This window comes from Parasteatoda tepidariorum, chromosome 7, assembly GCF_043381705.1.
Source record: "Parasteatoda tepidariorum isolate YZ-2023 chromosome 7, CAS_Ptep_4.0, whole genome shotgun sequence".
NCBI lineage: Eukaryota > Metazoa > Arthropoda > Arachnida > Araneae > Theridiidae > Parasteatoda > Parasteatoda tepidariorum.
The window spans coordinates 92,052,577-92,071,841 of NC_092210.1; the positions used below are offsets into that span (position 1 = coordinate 92,052,577).

General features: G+C 31.2%; 1 protein-coding gene across 1 annotated transcript in view; it reads right to left on the minus strand.

Annotated features, from left to right (window-relative positions):
* Positions 1-19,265, minus strand: part of LOC107437324 (activating signal cointegrator 1 complex subunit obelus) — a gene marked incomplete in the record, with an annotated part of 111,235 nt that overhangs the window by 57,195 nt on the left and 34,775 nt on the right. The window contains 8 exon segments of the mRNA XM_043052617.2: positions 3,679-3,931; positions 5,679-5,852; positions 9,083-9,346; positions 11,860-11,979; positions 14,613-14,837; positions 16,564-16,755; positions 17,918-18,055; positions 19,002-19,247. Of these exon segments, the coding sequence (XP_042908551.1) occupies positions 3,679-3,931; positions 5,679-5,852; positions 9,083-9,346; positions 11,860-11,979; positions 14,613-14,837; positions 16,564-16,755; positions 17,918-18,055; positions 19,002-19,247 (1,612 nt within the window).

The following is a 19,265-nucleotide window of genomic DNA, read 5'->3' on the forward strand; positions in this document are numbered from 1 at the left end:
ATGTTAAGAAAATATATATATTTGTTCCATACTTATAAAAACTGACATCAATTAAATTTAACGAGGCACATTCAAATTAATTGAAAAGTAACAATATATTATGCAGTTTATATCTACCACTACAAAAATATAATTCCAATTTACTAGTATATAAGACATGTTAACTCGATTCTATGGTAGGGTACCTTCTCATAGATGAAGGTTGACATTGTCAAAAACTACTATCCCCACATTGGTGACCCGGAAGTGATGCGAACAAACCTACCCTGGCAGAAATGCCAACTACGTTTTGAACAAGCTTACTTCGATGGATGATCCACTCATTGAACAGCTGACTTGCTACTTGTGACTGCGACATTATCCACCTCCTCGCGCTGCCTGCTACTCAGTCTCGATTACACACAACGTCGGCTTGTGTACAATCGACTGCTGATGGCAACACAGGAGGGGCTACTATCGTGAACTTAATACAGTTCTCACGATCAGCATAAAAAAGTACGGCAATCTTAATACAGCTCTCCTGGCTTCTCGCAAAACAGCAATGAATTAAGTAGTGGTATTCGTTCATCGAATTTCATCCCAGATATAATTCTGGTGGGGGAGTACAGTAGTGTATCTACCACAACAAAAATATAATTCCAATTAACTAGTATAAGACACGTTAACTCAATTCTATGGTGGGGTACCTCTTCATAGATGAAGGTTGACACTTCGCCCCACACATTATAAATGAATTATAAACTCATGTGTCCCAAAACTCATGGTAAACATGTTAGAGGGTAGAACAAAACTAGGTAAACACAAATTATTATACAATCCATGGCCAAAACGCAAGCTGTAACATGTTGTGTCAGGAAATGATGTCAACGGAATACAAAACGAACAGAGATAGAATGAAACAAAACTGATAAAATAAAGAAAAATATTTTATTCCACAAAAAGAAATTAAATAACACTAAGTCTCCCATCACAGGAACTACTCAAAATTCACAATATCTTTTATCATATCATACTTATATAATAAAAGGCGTTACACACATCCACATTGTAATGGACTGGTACATGCAACAGCAAAGTGGCATTAGGACGCAAGGTCACGTGGGGACCGAAGCACGGATTAATAATGTAATTGGATGTTGTCCCATCACGCTAAAACCTCATGCATGTGATGTGAGCTGGAACACGGTTTAATAATTATAATAAACGCCTCTTGCAAAAACACAAAGTATGAATCCCATCCAGGCGTATTGGCAGTAGGAATGGCCCCAATCAGACTATCGTGCATAATTACAGCACAGACAGTTAGTGCGAAACTAAACATTGCTGGAATGAAGAGGGACACATTGAGTATGGGTTTTCCAGTTGTCCACACATGTTATTTGAAATACCCTCACACGTGAAGATGTATTCGTCAGTGAACAACATATGAACTCCTGATCCACAGTCATCTGTTAGAGAAACCATGTGGCAAAATTGACAAATACCTGGAAATCTGATGGTCCTGAACTCTCTGTGCATGGTAGAGATGTATTTCTTTATCTCACAACAATTGCCATACCTTATTAGGGGAAACAAGTGAACGGCTTGGGACAATGCTAGATTCAGGCCTCTCGCTGATACGGCGCACAATGTCGTCTATTACAGGGGGCGTTTTTTCACTCCTGCATGCAACATGAAAAGAAACCCCTTTCACACATTTGTTGGTCTTACATCTTAGGATCAGGGATGCACCCTGTTGGAGTATCGGTCCAATTATTGAGCTTCCCATACATTGCTGCCTAAACTTCGTGCTTGCAATGCACCCCCCATCCTTCCCCCACAGAGCAAATGAAGGCACATGCTGAGAACAGCCTTTTTATGGCTTTTGCTTGGAGGCATCTTCCACAGTTGGGAACCAATTACAGTAATTGATTACAACTGTAACTGATAACAGATAGTTACACTTACATAATCATAATTACAGGTAATAGCAATCAAAAGTTACAAAAATTTTTTTGCCAATATTGTAGACTCTACAGCGTAGAGTGTTACCTAACCTTATAATGTAGTGATGCATGTTTTATAAATTTATAAGTAAATCATGAAAGCAATATTAAGCAAGAACAAAGAAAATGTAAACATAATATGTGATGTAAGTAATGTTTCATATTGAGTTGCCTTATTTGGGCACTGATGTATTCTTTGATTGTTTTTATCCTGATATTCCTGATCCCTGAAATTCAAAAAAAAGTTTTAAACTTAAAGAAGTTTTTGAAATTGTTTTTTTTCCCTCCATGTTTAACACAAGTTATTATTAAGGTTTTGGCATAAAATGACAAAATTTCCTGAAAATTTCAGGTTTCTCTGATAATGTGTCAACCAGGGTTGGCAAGGTTTAGGACAGAATGGATTAATCCACGGCTTAAACCCTGGTTTAAACTGTCCTGTCCAAAACCCTTTTACAATTTTATTTGAATTATGTTACAATTTTATTTGAACAATATTTAAAAGGTAAAATAAACATAGAACTAATAACATATTGATAATTAAATCTACTAGAGAATATTTGTTTTTATTAAAAGTATAATGTTTCATTAATATTGTTTGACTCTTCAACTTTAACATTAAACAAAGGATTATTAATCAGTAATTATGTTCAATTGGTCCTCTCATTCAATAGTACATAACTGAAGCTTGACCTTGCCATACAAGTTAAGCTATTAGGGGGTTAATCATTAACAGTTTTATTTATCTATAGTACTATTCAAGAATACTTTTATTTCATTCATGTTCGATTCTCTTAGCATAGTGGTGATACATCAATGTCAGTAACTGAAACTGATGTTATGCCCTTCAAAACTGTTAACACATTTTTCAGTTATTTTGTATTTCCAATTTAAACTAATATATTTTTATTTAAAAACAATTTTTTTTTAAAATAGATGTCCTTTTTTATCATCCTGTGATGCAGAAGTTATAAAAAAAATTTTTAAAAATATAGTGAAAAATAAAAAGTTAATTTTTAAACAAATTTAGTATTTTTTTTAAGAAAAATTTTTATTTTTTAATATTGGCATATTTATTCTTATGCAAAAATATTATTTATCAGTATTAAAAGCATATTTATATTTAAAGGATTAGGTATTCACTTTTGTTGTTCAATGAATTGTGGAGCTTCAAAAATTATAAACCTTTTCCTATTATATTATATTATTTTCTTTTAATAAGTTATAGTAAATTGTATAAAAAATATCAAATATTTATTGATACATGTAATTATTATGTGTACAATGGTTACACCTATAGAATTTTTACCTTTTACCAAGGTTAAAGGTTTTGGACACTTTAAGACAGTTTTACCCAGTTTAAGACAGTTTTATCCAGTTTAGGACAGTTTTATCTAGTTTAGGACAGTAAAACCCACGTGTCCTGTCCAAAACCAGTTTAGGACGTCCAAAATCCCAACCCTGGTGTCAACTGTTGAATGTGACTGACTGGAAAGAAAAAATAATTAACACTGTTTGGATTTGGACATGAGAGAAATTATTTATGTTATAATATTCATTTAACCATAAGTTTAAAACGCTTTATTTATGTTATAAATATTCCAGATTGAAATATCGCAGATTTCTTCTACGGCGTGTTTTTTTGCTCCAGAAGAAACTTTACAACAAACAATGTTAAAAAATGCACGCCTACCTATGTCTTCAGGTTCCAATTCGAGCATTCTTTCAACAGTCATGTGCTGGCGTTCCCACGCCACATCGATTTTTTTCAAGACATCTCTACTGAGTTCAGGAAACTGATGCAGAGGTGACTGAAATGTTGGGGGATCAGAGCTCCACATCTGCTTCTCTAACATTTTCGAGATTTTAAGGAAAGCGCTGGTGAGGAGTGCCCAACTTTTTCGTAGACTTATTTCAAATAAAGCTCTGGCAATACGAGTTGAATTCTAAAAGAAAACAAAAAATGTACAACTTTGCAATCGATATATATATAGTGGTCAATCATTAATTCATTTATTATGAATCTTTACCAAAAATGCTGTGTTGTGCCATTAAATTAGAGAGAGGCAATAGTGGTGAGATGGGCTTCCAAAGTGGGCACATTTATTGAAAAAAGGTTTTGGGTTCAGACTAAAGATTTCTTATATTATTCAGTCCTAGACACAGTGAGATTTAGTCTGATCGTAAAAAGTGATACTTAATGAAGGAAGCGACACAATCACTCTTAGGCGAACATCAGAGGTGGAGCATACAAGTATACCAAAGTCTGTAAAAGTGTACTCTAACAGATATGCAGGACATTTCCTTCCTTTTTTAACACATGCATTTTGCATAGTATTAATCTATGTCATTTTCAATGAAGATTAGTTATCATCATATTAAGGACAGAAGAAATTATTTGATGTCTCTATGTAATCCTCTGTATCGAGGCTGCGGGCTTGGATTAAAATTCTTCTTGCTCTAAAAGAGAGCCAAATTCAGGCAGTAAGGAGGGCTTATTATCAAAATGCACGGAAAAGAGGCCTAGATGAAGGAGAAAAGTGACTAACAAATTTATAAAATCCGCTGATATTTTCTGGTCATAAAATTATAAACATTTTCTTTAAATATTTTAATACCATTTAAAATTGTACAACTGGCATGCTGTTGTTTCTTATACTTGTTTTATGGTTTAGGAAAGTCAAAATATTATTATTGGTCATGTGATGCGTTTGAAAATGCAAAATATTCCGGTCTCTAGCCTTATATCGCTCCAAATAATCAGCCGTCACAGAATGAATCAAATAAAATAATTATAGTTTGTCTATGGTAGGAACTCCCCACCACAAAGTCTTAGGCTGTCTGCTGCTATGGAAACAAGAAGGAGGGTAGCTTCTCTTAACTCACAATAGACGGAAGAAAAAGATTCTGTTTGTCTCCGACCCGAGCCAAAACAATGGCCCCACACCCCTACTTGAAGTGGTTATACCTCGTTGCCGTACATAGTCACCGCCAGGGGTCCACACAAATGGCTTGGGGAGTATTTACATTAGACAAACTATAGATAGACTTTTGATTGTTCCACAATTAAGCGTAGAGAAAATTTTATTCATAGCAAATTACTGAAATATTTTCATCAATGATGCCTTTAAGACAGGTTGTCAATTGAAGTAAATAGCAAATGCCTTCTTGAGAAACCAGGACAGAAGAAACAATAAAATGCTTGTACAACAAGACATCTTAATCTTAAAAGTACAGGGGTGATTTTGAACCCAACTCAAAAATTCTGAAAATTTCTCGAGTAAAATAATGAATGACGCATAAAAAAGTAATGTCTTTATAAATTTAAATCATTGAAATTTTCAAAACATGAAATTCTAAATAAATTATACGCAGAATTATTTAAATGAATAACTATGTATAAGTTTATTTTCATCTCTAATCACATTAATTATTCTACCAGAGGAAATATTTACAAATGAAAGAGATGCCAAGCATAAATCTCTATTCTAATATTTTTAAATAAAACACACAAGAGTTTTTATACGTAAATGTGACTGATGATTTCTTGAAACTTCTGGACCTTGGATTTCCAAATCGCAGTAAGCGGAAAATCCGGATGCCCTGAATGCATCCCTGAAATAACATAGGGAGGAAGGAAAAATTTCTTTTTTTTTAACTGATTATTGGAATTGAATTTTAGAAGAGACTCACTTGGATGACGTACTGCTGATCCGATATAAGAGAGAATCCCTCAATCGAAATTTTAGAAAGATAAGTCTGAAGCAGAATATTAACTTTTCCTTCGCGATTCTCACATCCCAGAGGAACATTATGAGGACACTGATGCAACAACTGATCCAACTCATTTGATTCATCATCTCTTACCTAAAAACAGAAATTTTTTCTAAAAAAAATTTTTTTTTTTTAAAATCATATCAAAAAATATTTTATTTTATCCACTTTTGCCATTTTATTTCATCCACTTTTTTTTGCTTTCATTTTATTTCATCACACTTCTGTTTGCTTTTATTTTATTTCATCACACTTCTTTAGAAAAATCAGTTTCATATGGCTCAATTTCTTATTAGTTATCTTTCTTTATTCTCTACTACTATAACTAAAATATTTAACATTTCTAACTAAAATTATTAGATAATTGTTAAAAACTTAATACTGAATGAATAAAATAGGAGTGCACAACTTTTTTGAGTGAAGGGCCACTTGCACAGCACGTAGATTAATGAAGGGCTGCACTCATATTTAGGCATGCTGGTGGCAAATATGATAATTTTAATCTAAGCATTAGTGCTCTAAGCACCAAATATTTTTATCAGTAAACTTAATAACATATGTGCAGAAAATTAAATGTTTTCAATTATTTGAATTTAAGTAAAACTAAAAAAAAAAACTGTTAAATTTTTAAAAAAAAACTTTTTCTGTTTTTCAGAATAATTAATTTGTCAAATATTTATATATGTACATAAATATTGGAAGGGGGATATAAGTTCTAACGTAAAGGAACCTAACAGAATGGAAGTGCAAAAAAAAAAAAAAAACATATATGCATTTTATAGAGTAATATAAATTTGAGTTAAATATTTTTACTAAAAGAACATTTATAATGCTTAAAAAAAAACAAATTAAAAGAAATTTTTTATCTAGTTCAGAAGATCCCGCGGGTCAAACACCAATAGTCGGCGGTCAGCGTAGGCCCTAGGTTGTTCAAAAAAATTACCTTCAGTATGAAGAAGTTTTTTTTCATAATCATATGCAACTACATACAGTAGAGTCCCGATTATTCGAGTTTCTGCTTTAACCGAGCTATCAAATATTTCAATGATTTTGTGTTCTAGTTTATTTTTAAAACTACCACTGAAAAAAATTCTGAATTTCATCTTCCAAACACTCAGGAAAATGGAATCCAACAGCTCGATCTGAGGAAATGACCGTAAAAATCGTCAATAATGAAAATGAATCTAGCGAAGATGATGACGATGAAAATCAACATATAAAAATCTTCATACAGATGGGCTAAAAGCTATCGGAAGTGCTATTGAATATATAGAACAAGAAGAGGCGACAACAGCCTCTTCCTGATATTCCTAAAAACTAGACGAAAGATTGCCGCAAAAAAGTGCCAAAGTAATGCAAATCAAAAAAGGATTAAGGACTTTAATACTCGTAAGTATGCTCTTTAAGTATTTTTAAGTAAGATTTTTAATTAGTTAAATATATTAGATTTATACCTACTCCTTTTCAGTTTTCTTTTAATACTCTTACTTTTAACCGAGTTTTTGGTTATTCGAGTTAAATGTGGTCCACATTAACTACGATAATCGGGACTCTACCGTACTTAAAAAGTACCTATATTTAAATAAATATAAAACTAAAGAGCATAACTGAAATGCGTTTACATAGCTGCCAACATTTTAAGACAACAATACAGTACAGAACCCGTTATCTGGAAACCAAAAAACCGGAAAACCATAAAACCGGAACGAAATTCGGTAAATTTTCCCGCCATTTTTAATAAAAAAAATTTTTTTTCCTCATAAGATTTTAGGATTTTTCGTTTTTTTTTAAAAGATGTTTACCATACCATCATTTTGGAAATAATCATTAGTGTATTACTTCATCGTTTTTTCTTCTGTTTAAGATTATTTCCAAATTTTTTTTTCCAGTTGGATTTAACAATAAAAAAAACGGTTTTTTGTAACGATTCAGAAAACCGAAAAAATCAGTTATCCGGAATAGCGATGGTCCCGATCGTTCCGGATAATCGGTTCCCTACTGTATAAATTTAATGATAATTGTTGCAAAATATATTAAATAATCAAGAAATTTTATATATATGTTTATTCATAATTTTGAATAGTAATGAGCATTTAATTCATCACAGACAGAGAGAGTCAATCGAATTTCATAAATGAGGCTCCCTTTCTTATGCATTAGACATTTATTTAAATATTGAAGCAAGCAGTAATCTGCACAAAAAATTCTACGGATTTTTTAAGGAAACTTACTCAATTTTAGGGAATTTTCTAAAATTCCCTGCAAAAACCAGTAGACCGGGAGAAACTAGTAGAATCCAGTAGTATACTAGAAAATCTAGTAGAGCTGACAGCTATGTTTTTATTAAACAAAAAATTATTTTATTTGAGGAAAATCAGGATTTATTTAAAAAAAAAAAAAAAAAATCAAGTGGTCAAATGACTGGATAGTAGGTCAAATGACTGGATAGTAGGTCAAATGACTGGATAGTAGGTCAAATGACTGGATAGTAGGTCAAATGACTGGACCATAGTAGGTCAAATGACTGGACTTTATGTTTCTTGATTGAATGTATGAAATATGGATGTTAGGAGGGAAATAAACTAAAAAAAACTTTATTATAATTAAACATAATTGTATAGTGCCAATTTCTTGTATTGCAAACACAAAGAATTAGAATTTTTAATTGCTCAACACATTTTTTTACATACAGGGGTGTTTCCATTGTACATTTTCCGGAAACATATTTCTTCTAATTATTATTATTTCCATAATTCTCATAATTAATAGTATTTCTTCTAAGAACTTGTGCTGTCTTGATTGTTTTGACATTTTTCTGGGTAAAAACTAAAAGTTAGTCAGAAATGAATCAAAATAATATATAAGCTACCTACCAAAACTTTTAGTTTTTTTCACTTTTTCTTACACAAAAATGCCAATTTAAAATTTTAAATACTTCAAATTTGAATTCACAGTGATTCTGATTGAACTAATTAAGCAAACAGCTTTTGTAGAAATGTGAAACTATAATCGAATGCAATACGTCGAACATGCATAACATCGTAATTTCTGATCCGATAAACTCATAAAGCAATAAATTGTTCTGCCGGTCAAATGACCGGTTGTGGTAGAAATAGGTATACGACAAGAATTATTCTAAACATACAAAATACAGAAATAATAATAGGATATTAACTGTTGTATATAATTGTTCGAAAAAATCATGCAGTCAAATGTGCAAAAGCAATAAGATGATATGCTCATTTTTGAAGCAAAAGTTCTTAAACGGTCATTCGACCGGCTGTGGTATGTTTCGTGTTAAATGAAACCAAATCTGATAATACCTTAAGCTGGTCAAACTCTTGAGCTTCAGAGATCAATCCAAATATTTCTCCGTCATAGAGAAATGGAACATCACTTGTTAACAGTTTGTTGTTGAATCGAATTATTGTTTCCACATTAATGTAAAAATGACTGGCAGTCCGTCCCGTGTCACTCACATGAAGATACCCATTCTTCATATCATACCTAATCATGGCTGCTTTGTCTAACTTCAAGGCTGCAGTCTCCAGGAGTTTCCTTCTGTGATTTTTCAGTAAGTAATCATCCTATAAAAAAAAAGAAACGCCAGTAGATTTTATTTGAATAGAAATTATAGTGGAATATCACTCTTCTAGGTAAGTTTTGCTTCCTTAGTAAACTGTAGAGCAGAGGTTTCCAACTTACATGAGGTCGAGGGCCACCAGTCAAACGGAGGGCAGCAACTTTATCAACAAAAAAAATTTTTTTTTACTTATTAGGAATTATATCAACGACTAAAAAAATTCTCAAGCATCTGAAATTAAATTTCTTTTCTTTTCCACCTATGACACATTCAAGTCAAAGAATTTAAATAAAACATGATACTCATTACCTTCTTGTGTTCTAAAATTTACAAATGTAAATAATTTCGTCCAAAATGAGTGGTTTCATAAAGTTAAATCGGAGAATTTCTCCGAGAGAATTTCTGATATGCACATGCTAATTTATATTCACAAAATATAAAAAAAAAGAGCAACATGAGCAATTATTTTTGTATTTGAATAAATATTTTCTTGGATGCAAAACCTGAGAAAAAATTTTTTTTGCACCAGTGGTATGTTAAATTTCACAGAAACGAAGAAATTAAGTTTTTTTTAACGAAAGAAAAGTATTTCAAATCCATATAGATTTTTTATGAAAATTGTCCGCAAAAAAATGACAACTAATATATTTTAGTTTGCGGGCCACAAAAAAAGGCTTTGCGGGTCGCCAGTTGGTAAACACTGCTCTAGAGAGTCTATAGCTCACTTTGGGGGGGGGGGAGTATTAACTTTGGATATTTATATCGGACATTAAAAGAAAAATTTGTAAAACAATTTACTGCCTAATTACAATTATTTCTGTACTAAATTGTTCAGGTACATGCCTCAAGGTTCACCAGGGTTCAGTCATTAAAAAAAACATTGTTACATGAAAAATTATTTTTTCTCAAAATTCAAATGAATCCCCCTCCAAAAAACAAAACAAAAAAAAATAAATAATAATTTGATATATTGAATCAAGAATTATCATATAGTGGTTTTAATATCCATTTATTTTTACAGTATTGCTGAACCCTAAGGAGAAAAAAATTTCTCTTTTTCTTCCTTCTTATACTTTGTTCTTTAGCGTTGCCATAGATAAGAAAAAAAGGTAATATATTTAAATTACAATTTCTCAAGAACTATTCAACCAATTTCACTCAAATTTTTCACTTTGCTATATTTGCTTTAAAATTATGTAAAAAATTGCACACCTTACAATTCAAAATTTTACGACTATTATTAAAGAAAAATAATAAAAAGTAATATTTACTAAAAAAATATTCCTTGCGTGAAATTATCTTTAGGTAAATGAATTTTATTACTGTGAGAAAAACGTTTTAGTTAGCTTAAAAAGTTCTTGAGAAAAATACAGATTACACAAAAAGCAAAATTAACATTAAAGGGTCCAAACTTGGGACCATATTTTCCAGATTGCGGCTACTCTTAATATTTGTGGAGTCAGAAATCCAAATCTGTTGGGAAAAAAAGGTATGTTAATAAAGAGAAAGTTTGTGTTTCACGTATGATTTCGTAATGTAAAATATTATTTACCCAAGTTAGTTAATATTAGTTGTAATATTTGTGATCGTCCCCTCGGACCATTAAGATTAAATTCCAAAACATGAAGGTCCGAACTTTAGATCAAAAGTTATTCAGGGTAGTTTGCTTTTTCTTTTGTGCACTGTTGCAATAGTTTTAATCAAAATTCTTCGTCTATAGTGGTAAGGGGGCTTTAATTTCTTTATAGAATTAAAGCATTATGGCCGTTTCAGATACATCTCAATTTGGATATGATGTAGGGGTATTTATCATAGAAGCATGAATAAAATCGTTTAGGAACAATTGATTTATTAAGTAAATATTAAATTGAAGATGGTCACATTCCAAAATTATAAAAATAAAGAAAAGAAGTCTCTCAAAGGAATCAAGAAAATCATTCTCTTTACATCAAGAATATTTTGTAAAGATATACTTTATTTGAAGGTTGGGACCGGAAGGCCGAAGTACCCAGTCCACAACAGATAGTTAGGAGTGGGAAGAGATTCATGTTTGGCGATTTATCAAAACATAATATAGCTAAAAATAAAGCTAATCCCTCATAATCAATATTAAATTTTGAAAATAATTAGGCAAAAATGAATGTGGCCAAAAAGAGTGTGAGAATTAGTACAAACATGTAATTGAAACATTTTTTTTTGGTAAGGAATAAAGAGTTAAAAATAGATTTTTGTTTTCGATTTAGTCACGATAGTGAATTAATGAGTCCTACATTAGTATTGAAATAAAAAGCTAGCCATTATATTGATTGTTAAGAAAAGTATAAAATATTTTATATTTGGTTTTTATGAAAAGTAATAAAAATTAAAAAATTGGTTTAATGTAATTAAAATTCGACTAAGAATGATTTAAAAAAAATAAGTTCAAGAAATTAAAGAAATTTATAAAGCTAGGAAACATATAATGCCCATTGTGGTATAACACACGCACTATACTTTAACGCATGTAGAAGAACATACCTTCACATCTTTTGGTTTCAAACCATAAGCCAAAGGATTTCCCATTTTCCGTTGATGCATGTAAGTGTAACTCAGCCATTCAATGCCCTCCTCAATGCTTGTCACAGTGCCTAGTGCAACCTTTCAAAAAAAGAACACAATTTGACACAAATAAAATTTTTACAGAGACTGAATGAAAGAAATCAGCATCGAGCCAGAAAATGTATGAAATAAATTTTTAGCACTATCTTCATAAATCCAGACTTGTCTGCCACCTTAAGGTAGTTAGCCAAAGATTATTACAGTATAAATGCAGGAGAACGCCAAACTGCGGAATAAAATTTTCATTGCAAATTCTCTTTCTCCTTCATTTCATTACTAATTTAAAATTTAAAGTGTAGAAAAGTTCAGGCAAACCTAGAGTGTGTCGTTAAGTTTCAATTGTTGAAAAAAATACTTCAAAATATTAAAATGCAAACAAAAAGATTTGAAGAGAACTTCTCTGCTACATAATCCTAAGTTATCATCTCAAAATTAATTTTCATTTGTATATTTTAAAATTTTCTCTTCCATACTTGAAACTTCCGTGGCTTACTCTAGGTTTTTCTGAACTCACTTTCTCAACACTTTAAATTAGTAGATTGAAGGAGAAAGAGAATTTACGACGAAAACGGTATGGTGTGCTATGTTAATCTATGTTACATTAAGGTTCTTGTATTAGCAAATACAAGAACCTTAAAAATCATATAAATACTCTACATAATCATATAAATACTCTACATAATCTTATAAATACTCTATGTAGTAGAATTTTATGTGATATTACTAAAAGTATAGAATCAATCCCTATACAGTTTAGTCTGTAATCAAGTAACAAAAAAAAAATTCTTTACTTTTGCTCTTTGCAGTGTTCACTCAATACAGCTTTAAAATTTTTATTAGAAACAAATTAAGAGATGCTTTAAAATGCAACAATTTTCACGCATTTGTTTATTTCCTTTTAAAAAGAAAATTAACATGAAAAAACATTTGCAAATGTTGTAATAATTTGTAGTTTTGTGCTGTAGGCTTTCAACTAGTGGCTTAATAAGTATTAAAAGAATAGCTAAAACTTAAATAAATATGATATAAAAAATCATTTTCATATCAACTTTTTTTTAAAGGAAATGATTATTTTTATATTGTTTTCATACAAAATATAAGAATTGATTTATGTATTTAAGAGTACTTGATTATAAAAATAAAGTAAGCCATTAGAAAATGTGAACACAATATGCAATTTGTGAAGTATATGCTTAGTATGCAATTCGTTAATTAGGAAATATGAATAAAATTTGATTATGACATTTTAACAATTCTTTAATAAATTAGGTTTTTCTATACTTCCATTTATAAAAAATTAAAATTATTTTAATTTATTAAGAAATTCATCATGTTTTAAATCATTATCATCTTTTATCATCTTCAAATATCATTTTCTATAGCAGCCTTTCCCAAAGTGTGCTACGCGTACCCCCAGGGGTACAGGAAGATTTATTGAGGCAGTGTTTTCATCATAGAAAAAAAATGGGTGAGAATTTCTCACCCTTTCTCAAAAACAGGGCGAGATTTCAAAAAGTTAAGTGAGATTTCTAAAAACTAAAAAAACACAAATAGACTTGAAAAAAAAATCATTTCTTTAATTATAAATTATAATTTATAATACAATTTTAACGTCTTCTATTTTTTAAAGCATTGAATATTTCTGCTACATCATCATAGAAGATTTTGCTTTTACAAGGTATTTGTCCATCTTACATTAGTGCATAAAAAATTTGAATGTCGTACACGAGGAAACCTTACCTACGGTAAACACGTGGTTTCAGAGAAATGTGTTCTGAAAGGGGTTCCGTGGTTTCGAAGGGTAGTGTTCTGTTGTTCGAAAAGGTTCTAAACAATACTGGTAAATAGGGAAGCTAAATAAAACGGGGCAGATGTTGAAAATAATGAAAGATCCAGGAAGAAAAGTGAAACAAATTTTATTCTAAATAGCGTAATGCGAAGCTTTTTCCAAAATTCGAGAATTTTGAAATTGATTTATAGAATGCGCAAATTTCTTGCGGTAATAATTTTTTAATGCGAGAAAAGAAAAAAATATGTGTGATTCTCGTGCTGTAGTGAAAACACTGATTGAGGGTATACGTTCTTACGCGAGGAAAGGAAAATTGCATAAAAATTTATTTAAAAACAAAGCTAGCCATGAAAATTCACCATTACGTATTTTTCTATTGACAATTTTTTGCAGAGTTAACAGTTAATAATTAGTGGTGTCAACAGCCAGTTGTGATTTTTAACTTTTGTGCATTTTTTTATTAATGGTACACAGGGTTACGCAAACCCAGAAACATTCTAACATTTTTACAAATTAATGTATATTTTATAATTTATTTAATATATTGTTATTAAAAAAAATTATACTTTTTTATCAAAAAAGTTGGCCATTTCTTTTTCTATAGGCATTTTACTTTAAATAACTTCATAAAGGCAACTGAATCTAAACATAATTACAGGCTTCAAAAATGTTTTAAAAAATTGGTTAAAGAGAGTGTCAACACTTTTTATTCTTCCACAGAAGTCTAAGAAAATGAGGAGCACCATTTGGGGACCAGTGCCATAGAATTTAAAGGAACACATTAACCAGCGTCTATACTGAGCTTATGTGTACATATATATATATATATAGAAATATATATATATATATAGTTAGTAAGAGAACTGCATCAATAAAATCTTACCTCCGCATTGAGATTATCGGGAATCTTTTCTTCAAATCTGCTCTCTATTTGATGTTGCCTCGTTAGCATAGATAGATAGTGAGACAGTTTATCGTGGGATGTGATGATGATGCCCTCCCCCTTCTTGTCGTACTGGGGTCGACCCGCTCTGCCAAATATCTGCATCACATCTAAGACATTGAGGTCAACAAAATTGCTCTGTTTTGAGTCATATACTTCAGTACCCTGCAATAAATAAAAATAAATAAAAAAAACTTCAATGACTCAATAAATTTTTATAAAGCTGGAATGTGTAATAAATAAAAATTTATTATAGTATTTTTTCAATACTTTAAAGATAGATTATTTTGCTGTAGATGGCACCACTATGGTAAAGTTTAAATTCAATCATAATAATGATATTTTTTTTAGAAATGAAATTTTGAATTAGTCTTTTAAAATGGGATTTTTGGGGTGAAATCTGGGTAACTAAATTTATTAATATTTATTGAGGATGGCATCATAACTTCTATAGGGTATTAGTGGGTTTATGACTGTTTTTTCTCAGGGATCGTTTTTTTTTTTTTTTTTTTGGTTCTGACGTCCGCCGGATGCGGGATGACTCTGGATTTGGTAAACAGGTCAATCTAGATTCTTTCGCCTTGCTGAAGGGAGGATAAAAGAGAAGTGAAGAGTGTGGCTAAGGCAGTAACCCAGAGGATACGGAGCTTGTCCGCAGGAAAGGTGATCCGTGACAGCACCTCGGAGATGGTGGATTGGAAACTTAAGGAAAGCTAAACTGAAGTCTCTATCGTGAAGACGCGATACGGTGGGCCAAGTCCGAACGTATCTATGCTGGAAGTCCGGTGTTCCCCATCTGCATGCCTAAGCCTAATGAAGTTAGAATAGCTGGAGAAATTTTGAGATCCTAGCCGAGGAGTTTGCTCACGAGCTCATCTACCATTCCGGTGGGCGCTTCCAGAGGGCGAACAGTAAATTCTTTTAGGTACTTATAAAATTTTAAATTTTATTTCGTTAACATTTTAGAGGAATCTTTTACCGTAAATTCTGAACTGTTTATGTTGTGTTTTTTTGTGTTTNTGTGGTTGTTTTTTTTGTATAGGAGAACAATGAGTATTTAAGTCTGATTTATAGACATCATAAACAAAGTCTTAAGTGCTTTTAGCAATGCTAAATGCAGTTTTTATTTCTTAAATGTCTTTTTTGAACTGTATGAATTGAAGGTTATGCTTGAGTGTTTTAAGGTTGCATGTTGTTTTAATTAATGTATAAAGGGAAGTGTTTATTCCCATGTTAGCATTTGGAAATGTGTGGAATTATGTTCTTTGAAGATTTAGAGTTGCAATAAAAATGAATTTTAAATGTTAAAAGCTTCCTGTAATTCATTCGATACTTGTCTACTATATAACCTGGGTAACCGTTACCTAAAGTTAAATTTAGAGATCACAGCTAGAGGGGTAACGGTACAAATGAATGCGCAAACCATCTATAATAAAAGACAAAAAACATTTTAATAAGTATGAATAAAAAGCAAAATTGAAAAATGGAACTTATCAGTTGTAGAGACAGGAGTTGGCAAGTTTTTGTCACAGGTGGAAAAAAAGGGTGGGGGGGGAGTCACAGTGTTTCCAATTCGATTTAAATATCGTGAAAACTTTAAAACGTTTCTAGCAATTTGAAAAGTAGTTTTTGTTAACCGCTTTCATGATTAGCCCCAGTTAACCCAGACAGCCCTAAACTTTTAGTCTGGAGAAGTTCTCCCCAAAGCCGCACACTATCTAGAGTTCATGTTTATAAATTTAATAGAGAAACATTTTATAGCAACTGTATCATAAAAAATATCTTTTCTCACATGATTAATTTCAAATTAATACAAAATATGAAAAACTTCAACTGTTGTATTAATAACTTTAAAAAGGAAAGAGAGAGTATAAGTTGGCAAAGTAATTACCTTTATGATGACAGCTCTGGCAGGCAAATTAACACCCCAGGCTAGGGTCGAAGTGCAAACGAGAACTTTTATCAGTTTTTGACGGAAGTATTTTTCAACCAAATTTCTATCTGATCTCAGCATTCCAGCATGATGAATAGCAAAACCATATTCAAAGAGCTCTCGCAATTGCTTATTTCTGGATTTAAAAATCTGAAGGGGAAAAAAAATACAAAGTTTTTTTTTATTTGTAATTATAAAGGCTAGGATGTTCTTAGTTAAAAAATTCTCAAAAAATGCCCCCAAAAATGCAAAAAAAAAAAGGTTATCAAAAAACATTAAAAAAAACCTTAAAATGTAAAAAAAGGTCCTTAGAAATTTTCAAAAACCTGTTTTATATTAGCTTCTGTTATCAAAAAATAATAAATCATAATCTGATTTATTAAAGTAACTAAAGTAGTTGTTGTCTATGGACAAGAATTAAGACTTCTGCCACACCCATATGTCCCTGTTTATAGGGCGAATCCATTAATTCAATCTCCAATTTCATACCTCCAGAGGTATAATTCGATATAGGAACATAGAGGACTTTGTGACCTGTCAGATTTATCGTGCACCAGGCACTATTTACTACACGGGGCGTTTTTGCCCAGCTGGATTCAAACTCCCGTTTTCCAGAACAAGTCCAGTGCCCGGGCAATCAAATAAGTAGTAATTAAACTAAATGTGGAATTTATGAATAAAATAAAATTTATAACAACGTATAAGACTTAATTAATATTTGCTTACAGTCTTCATTATTATCAGATTTGCATTGTATTAACAAATGAATTTCATTGTTGCTAAAATTGGAAGATAGAAAACTTAAGCCATAAACAATTAAAACAGTAAACCTTCTTGCTCAAATTTGAAAATTGTATTGAATGTGGGGTTTAGTGGTACAAGGTCCAAAAAAGGAGATACTGCGCCAAACATACGGTTTTAAAAACAGATTAAAAGGTTAAGTAAAGCACAAACATAAAACAGGTGAAATAGTGAAAGTTCTAAAACAATGTTGTAAAATTACATACAGTAAAATCAATAAAACTTCATGGTAAATTTTCAAAAATGGTAAGTAGTATAAAGCAACTCTATACAACTTAAAATTCCAATAGCGCGTAAAAATGCAAAGATGTTAGGATGGTGATTTTTATCTAACAAGTCTTTTATACATAAAATCGTGCTTCCAAAAAGGTAAGGCGCTGTTGATTAAAATATGGGCAAGTGATTAAATATGATGAATTGAAAGTGAAACGTTACAAGCATGGCATGTTCGAATTTGAAAAGAACCAAGCATATTTTTAATAACATTTAAAATGAATTAAAAAATACTTACATTATTTTTGGCTACTGCAAATTCTGAGGAATCTAATTTATCAGTAAATAAATGTGCTTCATTATATTTCATAGCTAAATCTCGTAGTATAGTAGCTGTTCTCACAGTAGAATTTCTAGCATGAACAAACACCATCACCTATAAATTGAATATTCAAATAAGGAAGTACTAACTTTCCAAACTAGCCATCAGAAGTATAACGCAGAAATATATAAAGTTAGAATTTAGGAAATTCAAATTAGAGCAACTTGAACATGTATATGCTACTTAATTCTACATAGGAATATAAGATTAATAAAATTATGCACAGATTATTCTATTAAATAAAAAAGTAACACTTAGATAAAGGTACAAATTTAAAAATTCTGAAATTTTATACGTCATTATAAAATAATAAAGTTAAATTGATTACTTAGAACCGATGTTCTAGTTTGCCTCTTTTTCATCCAGCACTCAAAAAGGGTTGCCACTCAAATCTGGAGTACCCAGATCTCGTAAGAGGCAATTGTTAGGCTCAAGACTGGAAGAAAAAAACTTCTTGGCCCAAATAACATCTTTTTATTGCTACCAGAATGAATGAAAAGAATTTATCAAGTACTTTGACGAAGAGGAAAACTTGGTCTTTAGTTCTGATGCTCCTGGATTGATGAGCAAATTTAATATAATATACGATAAAGATGAGTGGTAGCTGTTTATAGATTTATCTAAAAGAAGCCTTAGAGCTGTCCTTGTAAATCCTTCATTTGTAAATATTGCTCAAATTACATGTAAAAAGACCTCGTTAGAAAGTGATTATTCAAAAGTGCGATTAAAAGTTTTCGGCATTTTTTTATTGTGTACAGAAACTTTTGAAGTATGATTTGTATCTCGCAATTAATGAAAAGAATTGGAGATCAAAGATAAATCAGAAGTTGTCATGGAGAACTCTTCAGAGGAAGGCATTGGCTCACATTGGGCTGTGTGGCCAACTATGATGATGACAGAAGCTTTTGCGGGCCGCTGGTTGTGCACCCTTATCTTAGAAGAAACATTTTTGTGTTAGATTCAAAACCTAAAGAAATTAAAAGAAGGAAAAAATACTAACTTGATGTTTCTCAACTAGAGCAGCCACTTTTTTGTAGCATATATCATCCATATCTTTAACTTGTTGCAGAGGATGCCTGTTTTTGACTCCAATGAAAGTGGGCGAGAGGGGGACTGGGCGGAATCTATCGTCAAAGAAATAGAGCCCTTTGGAGAGGTTGACTCGTAAAAACGTTGCCACATCAAGATAGTTTGGCAGCGTTGCAGATAAACCTATTATACGAATCATGGATTGCTGCGATTCCACCTATAATGTTGAAAATTA